The sequence below is a fragment of the Microcaecilia unicolor genome, chromosome 8 (assembly GCF_901765095.1).
Source record: "Microcaecilia unicolor chromosome 8, aMicUni1.1, whole genome shotgun sequence".
NCBI classification, from domain to species: Eukaryota; Metazoa; Chordata; class Amphibia; order Gymnophiona; family Siphonopidae; genus Microcaecilia; species Microcaecilia unicolor.
This window is the reverse complement of record NC_044038.1, coordinates 50,809,866-50,822,534: the sequence shown is the minus strand read 5'-3', so window position 1 is coordinate 50,822,534 and position 12,669 is coordinate 50,809,866. Positions and strand designations below refer to the sequence as shown.

The 12,669-nt window shown below is 42.4% G+C and overlaps 1 protein-coding gene across 1 annotated transcript in view; it reads left to right on the top strand.

Moving 5' to 3' along the window:
• The window catches only part of MSS51 (MSS51 mitochondrial translational activator), a 100,077-nt gene that overhangs the window by 22,816 nt on the left and 64,592 nt on the right, over positions 1-12,669 (top strand). The window contains exon 2 of the mRNA XM_030212645.1: positions 7,294-7,504. Within this exon, the coding sequence (XP_030068505.1) occupies positions 7,320-7,504 (185 nt within the window). The 5' untranslated portion in view covers positions 7,294-7,319. The remainder of the gene's footprint in view (positions 1-7,293; positions 7,505-12,669) is intronic.

Here is a 12,669-nt window from a genome sequence, read left to right as displayed (position 1 = left end):
GTAAGGGCGTTCATTGGCTTTAACACTGAAAGGTTTACTGACTCTCTTATTTATTTAGGGGTCCTTTTACTAAGCTGCTGCAAAAGGGGGCCTATGCTGGCATCAGCATGTGTTTTTAGCGTGCACTGAGGCCCCCTTTTACCACAGTGAGTAAAAAGCTGGTTTAAAAAAAGAAAAGAAATGGCCATGCGGCAAGTGAAGTACTTGCCACGTGGCCATTTAATTGTTGCATTTGTATCCCACATTTTCCCACCTATTTGCAGGCTCAATGTGGCTTACATAGTGCAGTAGTGGCAGTCGCCAATACCGGCATGAACAAATACAAAGTGAGGTTATGACAGACTAATGATCAGAATTGATAGATATATTGGGGGTCAAGGGGAAGAGTAGGTAATGTCCAATATGAACATGTATATTGTTGTATTTATATTTATATTTGGGGTGGGGGGAACTCTTACTGTCACCCACTGAGGTGGCGATAACTGGGCAGCATGTGGCACTGCCCATTTACCACTGGGTAAACACCAGCACTACAAAAATAAAAAAAATTTGTAGCACCGGAAACGGCAAACACTGGGGGTGGGAACTACCACTGGGCTGCTGCGGTACCCCAACAGTACTTCTGGTTTAGCAAGCAGTGAGCTCATGTTGGGCTTACCACCGCTTAGTAAAAGACCCCCTTATTCATTTAAGTGTGCAGTTCCACTCCCGTAGCTTGCACTACATTTTGGAGGAGTTCATTTTTTTGTTTTGTCCAGTGTTTCTTCTCTAGTGGATCATTTATTGAGGAGCTTCATTTGGTCAGCACTGTACTGTAGCCCTGATTTATGGGACTCTGGGGGTTTTAGTAGGCTGCGACGGCTTTTTTGAACAGTATTAATTAAAATTATTCAAGAATGATGTTGTACATGAGCTTTTAAGACTATATGGATCCCTTCTTCAGACGTGACCTTTGTAATAACAATCTGTCATTTGTATTACCATGCTGTAATACATGAGGAAGCCAGGTTTTGTACTATAAATGGCACATTGCTGCAGCAAGCCCTCTCAGTGACCCCAGCAAGTTGGCAGGTACCCCATGCACCAACCAAACCTTCTTTGGGAGATATCCTTTTATCCTCCCCAGACAAATTCCTTCCTACTCCCCTTCACATGTATTTTGTGAGTAAACAGGGTTCCCTTCCCCAGCTTCTCCCCTTTCCATCCCACCCCAACACACACATATCTCTACACCCCTCTCTTCCATTACTCAGTTTTCAAGCACTCTCTAATGAAGGCAGCCATAGTTTTCGGCTCTGAATTTAATATACTGGTGTGCTGAAGCCCCTGGGGAGCAGACAGGATGAGTGGAAGAGAAGCAGGTAGACTGGATGATTAGATGATGATGCAGACATGCACTTTGAAAACTGGAAACATACTTGCTGAAATAATATATAGAGATCTTAATTCCAAAATGTATCAGATAGGAATACTATTGAAGCACTCATAGATTAACTTTTTAATATTCAAGGGGCACCAAAGATCCAATCTAGTCCATGTGTCTCTCCCCATCAAATGTTCTGCTCATGATCTCTTCCTTCTTCTCTGCAAATCTTTTCACTTTGTAATAAAGAGAGTAAACAAATGTTTACAACGAGCTTGAACACTTCACAAATTTCACATCTTATTTATTATTCCCCTCTGGATTCAATAGAAACAATATTAACATGTCATAGTCTTCAAAGAGTTAATCCTCTCATTACAGTGAGCTCACCATAATCCTTGAGGTATTTTTTAACACTAATAAATGTGGACAGTAATATATATGCATGAATATACACAGTTGTCCCCAGGCCCTCTGAGGGCAGCAGGTGCAGAGTTCAACTGGGATGTAGAAAGGAAGTGTTAAAGCAACACAGAACTATTGTAGGATTTAGCTGTAATTCACAGGGTTACATAGGATGCAGGTGAATAACTGTATAGTTAAGGTGAAGATGGATGTCACTAAATTCTGAGGACTCATTAATTCAAGAACCTGGTACAAATCGTTTCCCCTGTGTGTATAGAAAGGCTTAATCACAGTCCCAAGGATCTCTCCCAAGTGGTATTCTATACTTTGCTCCATGATTCTTTATCCTCTGCATGTAGGCCGTAGCAAATGGCCCTCTAATCACAGATCATAGAAGCCTGATAGATGGTATCAGCAACCAAAGCACAATCGTTTAATTTAGTCCCCACCTGTTTGTCTATCTCCTGCTGCCCAGCGGTAGCAGGGATACCCTCTGTGGGATCCCTATAGGGAGACAGCAGACCTAATTGGGTAATCACAAGCAGCACTTCTGATTCTCTCCCCCCCCCCCCCCCCCCCCCCCCCACACTTTCTATCTGTAGCTCAGGGTCCTCAACCCAGTTCTCGGGACACACGTAGCCAGTCAGGTTTTCAGGATACCCTCAATGAATATACATGAGATACATTTGCACACAATGGAGTTATGCATACAGTGGAGTTAGAGCATGCAAATGCATCTCATGCATATTCATTGTGAGTGTCATGAAACACCTAGCCACCTGCCTGGGGCAAACATGTGGCCACTTAGAGGGTCTATCCCCAGCACAGCTCAGGTCCGCCTGTACCTGCCACTTATGCTCTACATTAGCACTCTCCACCCCACTGACTGGGTCCCATTTGCCTCTGAGCGAGTCGTCACTCTCAAGGTATTCCCCATTGATTTCTAGGACACTGGGGCCACACTCTCAGGGGTCCCACAGTTCCTAGAAATCATCCACAGACCCAACACACAAACCACCAGGATTCTCAGTCCAGGACATCAGGGCCAATAAACAATTATGTTTATTTTCATAAAAATATTAAACAGTGAACCATAAAAATAGATGGGAAAAACAGCACACAATAACAGCTAACTGAAATAGGATTAATTATTAAACTATATAAACATTTTGTTACTACCTGGGTAGCACCTGGAGTGTTTCAGGAAGTTATCTGCTCATAAATCTTGAACAGGATCTCAGGATAGAGATGTTTATCTCTGTACTCCCAGACTAAGATTGAGAGAAAAGCCAATAACTTCTGGTTGTATCTGAACTCCATCCAATCAAAGGCCAGAACGACAACTTTCAAAAGTAGCTAGCCACAGGACTGCAGGAGCTTCCTTGCTTGTGCTAAAGATGAAAACAGCCTTTCTGTAACAGCTTAAAACTGAAAACAAGTGCCATCTGCTGGTCAATTAGGCAAATTACACTTCATAAGTAAAATAATACAGTCACAGTGGGTATCCTGAAAACCTGACTGGTGGGATGGGAATCCCCGCTCTAACGGAGCATAAGTGCAAACATTTCAAAATGATTGGGAGTGCCACACACAAATATATATTACCTCTCCCTAGATACCAGGAAGGAGTTTACTCAATTTTGGGGTGCTCAGTACCTACTGGGACCCACAGTGCTGGCTCTTATGAACTGAACTCAAAAGTACAAGCAAATTAAATTCCTCTCTGGAATTTGCTGCCAGATAATGTGGTAAAAGCAGTTAGCATCAGGGTTTAAAAAAGGTTTGGATAATTTCCTAAAAGAAAAGTCCATAAGCCATTATTAAGATGGACTTGGGAAAATCTGCTGCTTATTTCTAGGATATGGATGGAGCACACCCTGCTGTATGTATCATTATATAATTAAATGGAAGTGTCTCATACAGTCACTAAAGCACCATAGCAGTGTGAAAAAAATCCAATAGGAAAAATTTTTGTTGTTGTTTTTTAAGCACTATCGGTATACATAAAGCTTAAAAATATATAGGCAGGAAAACACACTTATCTTGATATTAGAGATTCTGAAATCTTGTTGTGGTTTAAACATCCTGCATTTTCAATTCTCGTTAATCATCGCTCTGTTCTAGTCCCGGTATATGCCAAGTCCCGACAGGAGCCTGTTTCGCACTTCAATGCTTTGTCAAGGGACACCTTTACATATACTTCAATAGCAACCGTTGCCGTTGCCGGAACTAGAACAGAGCGATGATTAACGAGAATTGAAAATGCAGGATGTTTAAACCACAACAAGATTTCAGAATCTCTAATATCAAGATAAGTGTGTTTTCCTGCCTATATATTTTTAAGCTTTATGTATACCGATAGTGTTTAAAAAACAACAACAAAAAAAGTTTCCTATTGGATTTTTTTCACTTGGACATTAATATTAGGAAGTATTAAGACTTTAAGGGCACTTATTAAGCAATTATCTGCACTATCGGAGGTTGGAGGTTGTCTATGATTAAAAAACGTCACATAAGCGTATGCTTCGATACAGCACACTGCTATGGTGCTTTAGTGACTGTATGAGACACTTCCATTTAATTATATAATGATACATACAGCAGGGTGTGCTCCATCCATTTTCTAGTTGTGTATGTTTCAATAAAATTAGGCTGGAGCGGTGCCATTTTCCTAATTTTTGATTATTTCTAGGATAAGCAGCATAAAATCTGTTTTACTGTTCTGCGATCTTCCCAGGTACTTGTGACCTGGTTTGGCCTCTGTTGGAAACAGGATACTACTACTACTTAACATTTCTAAAGCGCTACTAGGGTTACGCAGCGCTGTACAATTTAACATGGAAGGACAGTCCCTGCTCAAGGAGCTTACAATCTAAAAGACAGGTGTACAATCTAAAGACAAGTGTAGAGTCCGTCTAGTAGGTAATACTATATTTCACAAGAGGTTAGGTGCCGAACACGGCATTGAAGAGGTGAGTTTTAAGCAGATACTGAGCTTGATGGACCTTTGGTCTGTCCCAGTTTGACAACCCTTTTGTTCCTATGAATTACCAAATCCCCTTCTGCACTCAAAGTGGTTCTTAGAGTCATGCAATCAGATACATAGTAGAGTCTCATGAAGAAATGACAGTTTGGGGCAGCCATGTTGAGAAAGACTTCAAGTGTCCAGAAGCCACAGTTCAACAATGTCTTGACTACACCTTTATGACAGAGAGCAAGGTAGTAGGGTACTACATGCTTATTTACTATTTTAAATGTATTATCAATCATTTTTTGCTCTGCACTTTGTTATTAGCAACCCTGTGTACCCTTGGGGTTTTAAGTGTCCTGCTAAGTAATTGCCTAGTTCATTCCCAGATGTGGTATTCCTCAGTACATAAACAATATTTCTAATTACAATTATAATTACAAGGGTCTAGGGCTCAGACTGGCACACACAAGGAGTCCAAATAAGCAGATTATCTATACATCAGACTTTTATTTACTTCACTCACTCAAGATGTCAGCCAACAACAAATATGTTGTTCTGAATCAACTATTTACTAAGTCATTGTAGAGGCAGTCACAAAAGAGATGTGGCAGAGGCAATAAGCAAATATGGCAACAATAACAAAGTCTCTGATACTCTCTTAACTTCCTTCCTAGAGAATGATCCTAACTCCTTGTCTCCTCATCCCTACTACAGAAATGTAGTAGGTGACCAAACACAGTTCTTTTTTAGTACTTGCCTCTGCTGTGGGCAGCAAGATAACATAGTTCCACTTTAGGATTCCACTTACAGTTCAGAAGTTGGCTGCCTTGAGGCTGAGAACATTGAGGCTCAAATGCTGGTTCTTAAGCTTGGGATCCAATAAGTTGTATTGGGGATCCTTAGGAATCCTGTAGATGTAGGTGGTGTAATTCCTTCATCTCTATAGACCAGTCCTCTGCTTATCCTTAATATCTCAAGAGGGTGGTGAGGATTCCCTGTTTCCTCTGCCATCTAATAGGACAGCATCTTAAGTGGTTCTGCACCTATGTGCTACCGCATACTCCCTTGACTGTTAGTGTACTGGCATGGCACCAGTCTGAATAATGTCTGGCTTAGGCTTGAAGGCTCTTCCCTAGTTACTAAAATCAATGGCTGGAGAGGATCAGGAAAAAGTAAAGATAGGTTTTCAAGATTCAGTTAGGATTTTATAGTCAAGGAGAGTTTCTTGTACAACCAGTTCCTCTCTCACAGCTTTTCTCTCTTTCCAGAAGAGGCCAAAATGTCCAACTGGTCAGTTCTTGGTCTGCCTGCCTACCACTAAGGTCAGACAAGTCATTATTTCATTGGTTAAAATAGTGGCACTGTGAACCTGAGAAGGCATCCCCCACTGCCAGATTCTCAACTGCCTTATATTTTTTACTTTCAACCTGTCAAATTAACCTGGTCAACATGAGGAGCACATACCCTGCCAGACAGACCTGGCTAAATGAGTGCCTGCATTGCCTCTAGAACATCATATATCATCATAGTTTACCAAACAGACCCATCTGCACAGTTGCCTGCATTGCCATTGAGTTTTCTATTACTGACTTTTCTAAACACTAAGGGCTACAATTGGCATCGAAAAAAGCTATTGTATAAGCTGTGCTTAAATTTAAGTGTGGTTTTACCTGGGAATCGTGCCTAACTTTAGGCATGGCCTTTTATACCAACTGAAATGTGGTACAATTGTACACGCCTAATGCCAACTTAGGCTGTATTCAATAACAAAATCTGGGCGCCCAGATGTCATTATAGCATATATTATCTTAGCACACAGATTTGGGACACCTAATTTTTTTTTTTTTGCACTCGTTATAGAATTCCCCTCTACATCTGCATGCATATATTCTATATACTGTTTTACTATTTCAATTTAATAGATGTAATCCAGTCTTGGCATGCCTGTCAGCTGTTGAAACTAATGAGTATAACCTGTGTCCCAAGCTCTGCTCCACTTGCTCTACTGCTTTCAGTGCTCTCTGAGAGGAATATGTAAATAGACTGCAAAACCTCCCCTCCCCCCCCCCCCCCCCCCCCCCCACATCATCTCTGGCCCTATTAAAATCCAGGCTAAAAGCCTATCATTTTGAGGCTCTTAAGTTCTCATTCACCTTTTAAATACCCATGTTGGTTAACTATAGGGTTACCATATGGCTCCAGAAAAAGGAGGATGGATTGAGCCAGCCGGGTTTTACTTCCATTGCTTTCCAAGCAATGGAAGTAAAACCCGGCTGGCTCAATTACTTCCATTGAAAGCAATGGAAGTAAAACCCTGCTGGATCAATCCGTCCTCCTTTTTCTGGAGCCATATGGTAACCCTAGTTAACTAATTCAAGTAAAAAATGAAATCCTCTATTATCTGAATTGTCCTGTTTGTCTAAATTGTAAACTCTTTCAAGCAGGGACTGTGTCTTATATTTTGTGTACAGAGTTGCATACGCCGTGGTAGTGATATAGAAAAGATTCCTAGTACTAGTAGTAGTAGTTATAGCCTTTTGCCTTGTCCTTTCAGCTTATTTGAAATCCCTCAAACTTATTATGGCTCAACGGAAACAGAGACCGTCTTCTAAGTCTCATCCCTCTAAGCGGAATCCAGGAGCGTCAGAAGCATTGCAGGGCTATTATATGGATTCCTTGGGCTTCCAGGCCATGGATATCAATGTACCTGGGCTGTCTCATGTCATTCTGCAAAAGCTGAACATGAAGAACTATGAGGATTATAGGTAAGTGACACTAGACCATAAGTGAGCCCACTACCTGTCCATTCACAGGTAAAGCACTAGAGCTAATGGTGGAGGTAACAATAGTGTAAACACTGCAAATGAAAATAACATTCCTGCTGCCAATATAGGCCACAGTGAGAGCTTGTGCATGGACCGGGGGTATAGCCATGGGTAGGCCTATGCTGGCCTGGGCCCTTTCACATTCTCTATAGGCCCACCCACCAGTGGTGCCTCCCTGTTAGAAAAGTGTGGCAATCAGCGACAGCACTCTTAGCCACTGATGCTGGCACCATGGGCATGTTCAGTTCGTGCCTGAGAACTGAGCATGCCTATGATGCCAGCAGCTGAAAGTGCCACTCTTTTCTGAGTGGGGCAACAGGCTCCAGATGTTTTCAGCTGGCAGGGTCTGGTGATCCCCGCTACCTGAGTTGTTTTAATTTCAAATTTCATAGGAGAGTGGAGGGGGGGAGGGAAGAGAAAATGCATGGCCACTCATCTGTTGGCTCACCCAAAAATTGCTTCACGGCTATGCTACCATCATGGACTCATGGACTCACTGTAGCAGGAGACAGACTACAAAAATTAATGAAGAAATTAAGAGGACAAAACCACAATTAAATGGACCTCTGCAGGTAGAGAGGAGAAATGTAGGGCCGCCTTTAAAACTGAGATCATCACCAACACACTCTTTCATAGTGTTGAGGTGTCATGGCATATGCAAAATTGACTCATTTGTGGACATTACCTAGAGTTAACATCTCTGCTTTATCTTCACAGGTATGTGGCCCTTCCCACTTTAGATTCATTTATCTAAAATTATTAGTATCCTGTAGACTTCAAACAGTTCTCTGTGAAATCTAATAAAACATATACATTCTACATGTAAACAGAACAACACATTAACATGTGCACAATGTCAGAGAACATAAGTTTAGTTCTAAATTACAGAACAAATATACAGTCACTTAAAGTCACTTCAGTCATTATATCCCATGGAGGCCACCTCACTACTTTGAAGGCAGATTCAGAAATAAATTATTTCATCATTTTATGAATATTTAGCAAAGAAATCTTACCTTAACCCTACAAGCAAACTGTTCCATAGTTTAGGCCTTATAACCAAGAAAGTGCTTTTTCCACCAACCTCAGGGAGGAAATCTGCAGCAAAACATGGTCTAGAGACTGAACGAACCACAAGGACTAGAAGAAACCAGGGCTGGCATAATCATTAGGTAGAGTAGACAGTTGCCTAGGGTGCCAAAGATCAATTAAAATCAAAGCAAAATATTAGGTCCTGACTGTCACACTAATTCAAAGAACTATCACAAGCCAATTTGGAAACTGGCCTCATTATGAAGATAAGCCCAAAACAGAATTTTAATATTTAATTTAAGATGTCCAATTACATTTTTATAGGATTGTTCCAGGAAGAATGAGGTTGGGGTGATTCAAACTGTTGAGTTTAATAATCAAAATCTAAGCTAGGAGCCTAGAGGGTATGAAAGTTCATTAGGAGGGATGCAAGCTGAAGGTACAGTTAGGGCATCTGATATTAAGCCATAGGAACATTAACTGCAGTAAGACAAATAATCCTAGGGCTATAAACATCAACAGGAGTGCTTTAAAAATTTTACAAACCACTTAATTGGAAGCCAGTAATTAAAGCAGACCTGAAGAAAGATGTTTGTAGCATCTGCTTCCTGTCAAGAAGCAGGCTGCCATATTTTGTGTCAGTTGCAAGGCCTTGACTGAGGAGGCAAAAAGTCCAAGACACACTATATTACAGTAGTCCATGGGAACCAGTGCTAGCTCCTGCACTGCTTTATGAAAATCAGCTCTGATCAGGAATGGTTTAAGACTATGCAGCATCTATAAACTTATGCACCTATAATTTAGTTTTATTTTTGTTACATTTGTACCCCATGCTTTCCCACTCATGGCAGGCTCAATGCAGCAGGCAATGGAGGGTTAAGTGACTTGCCCAGAGTCACAAGGAGCTGCTTGTGCCGGGAATTGAACTCAGTTCCTCAGGACCAAAGTCCACCACCCTAACCACAAGGCCACTCCTCCTCTCCATTAAGACAACTTTGAGATTGATATTTGGGGGACTAATCATGCTGATCCTTTGTTTTGCTGGAAGAAGTGGCTATTGGGCTCATTTTCAAAAGAGAAGGACATCCATCTTTCGACATAAATCGGAAGATGGACGTCCTCCCAGGGATGTCTAAATTGGTGTAATCGAAACCCGATTTAGGACGCCTCCAACTGCACTCCGTCGCAAGGACGGCCAAAGTTCAAGGGGGCGTCGGAGGCATAGCGAAGGCGGGACTTGGGCATGCCTAACACTTGGACGTCCTTGACCCATAATCGAAAAAAAACAAGGACATCCCTGATGAACACTTGGACGTTTTCACCCAGACCTGTTTTTCTTACGACTAAGGCACAAAAAGGTGCCCGAAATGATCAGATGACTACCGGAGAGAATCGGGGATGACCTCCCATTACTCCCCCAGTGGTCACTAACCCCCTCCCACCCTCAAAAAACATCTTTAAAAATATTTCGTGCCAGCCTCTATGACAGCCTCAGATGTCATATTCAGGTCCATGACAGCGCATGCAGGTCCCTGGAGCAGTTTTAATGGGTACTGCAGTGCACTTCAGACAGGCGGACCCAGGCCCATACCCCCCTAACTGCTTCATTTGTGGAGGAAACAACAAGCTCTCCAAAACCCACCACAAACCCACTGTACCCACATCTAGGTACCCCTCTTCACCCTTAAGGGCTATGGTAGTGGTGTACAGTTGTGGGTAGTGGGTTTTAGGTGGGGTTGGGGGGCTCAGCACACAAGGTAAGGGAGCTATGTACCTGGGAGCATTTTATGAAGTCCACTGCAATGCCCCCTAGGGTGCCCGGTTGGTGTCCTGGCATGTCAGGAGGACCAGGGCACTACAAGTGCTGGCTCCTCCTACACCCAAATGGCTTGCATTAGGACGTTTTTGATATGGACGTCTTTGGTTTTGAAAATTGCAGAAAGTCAGAAACATCCATGTCTAGGGACGTCCAAATTTAAGGACTTGGACGTCCCTGATGGCATTTTCGAAACGAAAGATGGACGTCCATCTTGTTTTGAAAATACGGGTTTCCCCGCCCCTAGATTTCACCATTTTGCAAGGATGTCCAAATCGAAACTTGGACGTTTCTTTCGAAAATGCCCCTCTTTATATCCTATGTCCTGTCTGTATTTCTTGCATGCTAAGCCATCTAGGTTGGATTTTGTTCATCATACACATGAAACATATTTGGCAGAAGCTGTTTGGGGCAAGCTGCTGGGTGCCTCCTTTTCTCCCTCTACTGGGCAACCCTACTACTACTAGTACCACTTATAATTTCTATAGCGCTAATAGACGTACGCAGAGCTGTACACTGAACATACAGAAACAGTCCCTGATCATCAGAGCTTACAATCTAATCAAGACAGGCAAACAGGACAAATAAGAGAGAAGGGAATTACTTAATGTGAGAATGATAAAACAGACATGGGTACTGAACAAGTGAATAGGAATTAGGAGTTAAAAGCAGCCTCAAAAAGTGGGGCTTTTAGCCTAGATTTGAAGATGGCCAGAGATGGAACTTGATGTACTGGCTCAGGAAGCTTATTCCAGGTATATAGTACAGCAAGATAGAAGAAACAGAGTCTGGAGTTGGCAGTGAAGGAGAAGAGTGCAGATAAGAGAGATTTACCTAGTGAACAGAGTTCCTGGGGAGGAGTGTAGGGAGAAATAACAGTGGAGAGGTACTGAGGAGCTGCAGAGTGAATGCACTTGTAAGTCAATAAGAGGAGTTTGAATTGTATGTGGAAACGGATAGGGAGCCAATGAAGTGACTTGAGGAAAGGGCTAACATGAGCATAGTGACACTGGTGGAATATAAGTCTCGCGAGGCCGCCTCTGGAAGTCTCGGTGACCATTTTTAAAGCACAAATCGGCAAGGGAGGACTCAGGACAGTCGGCGACTCGGCGCTGGAAGCGAAGAATTTAAAAAACAAGCGGGCGGTGAGGCGGATCCGGAGGGAAGGAGGAGGGAGGGCGGAGAGCCAGAGCCGGCTCGCTATTTTCAACAACCGGCTTGCAAGCCGGAAGAAAATTTAACAACCGGCTCTTGCGAGCCGGTGCGAGCCGGCTCCAGCACACCACTGGTTTGGGGGGTCTCAGCAGACAAGATAAAGGAGCAATGATGAGATGTGTACCTGGGAACATTTTTATGAAGTCCACTGCAGTGCCTCCTAGGGTGCCCTATTGCTTTCCTGGGATGTCTTGGGGACCAATCTACTAAAAATGCTGGCTCCTCCTTCTTCCCAATGGCTTGATTTTGTGCATTTTGCACTTGGACTTTCTTTTTTCGAAAATGGACCAAAAACCCCCCAAAATGTCCAAATCACAAAACCTTGTTCAAAACACTATTTTTGAAAATTAAGATAGATGTTTTTCTATTTTTGAAAATGACCTTCTTTCCTATTCAGATTTTGGATGTTTTTATCAAAATGTCCAAAGTTGGACTTAGACGTCATATTGAAAATGCCCCTCCATGTCACTTACCCGCACTATTACAGAACACTCAGGTGCCCTGCTGGTACTTTTGCAGATAGTGTACACTTAGGTGCATATGTGCTAGTATTCTTAAGATGTGGGCCCCTAGTTACAGACTTCTCTTTATAGTGTTTACATTCTTATTGACATTGGAAGAGGATCTCCATATCATAAGAACATAAGAGTAGTCATACTGGGTCAGACCAATGGTCCATCTAGCCCAGTATCCTGTTTTCCAAACAGTGGCCAAGCCAGGTCACAAGTACCTGGCATAAACCCAAATTGTGGCAACACTCCATACTACAAATCCCAGGGCAAGCAGTTGCTTCCCATGTCTGTCTCAATAGCAGTCTATGGACTTTTCCTCCAGGAATTTGCCCAAACCTTTTTTTAAACCCAGATACGCTAACTACTGTTACCGCATCCTGTGGCAAAGAGTTCCAGAGCTTAACTATTCGTTGAGTGAAAAAATATTTCCTCCTATTTGTTTTAGAAGTATTTCCATATAACTTCCTCGAGTGTCCCCTAGTCTTTGTACTTTTGGAACCAGTAAAAAATCGATTTACTTCTACTCGTTC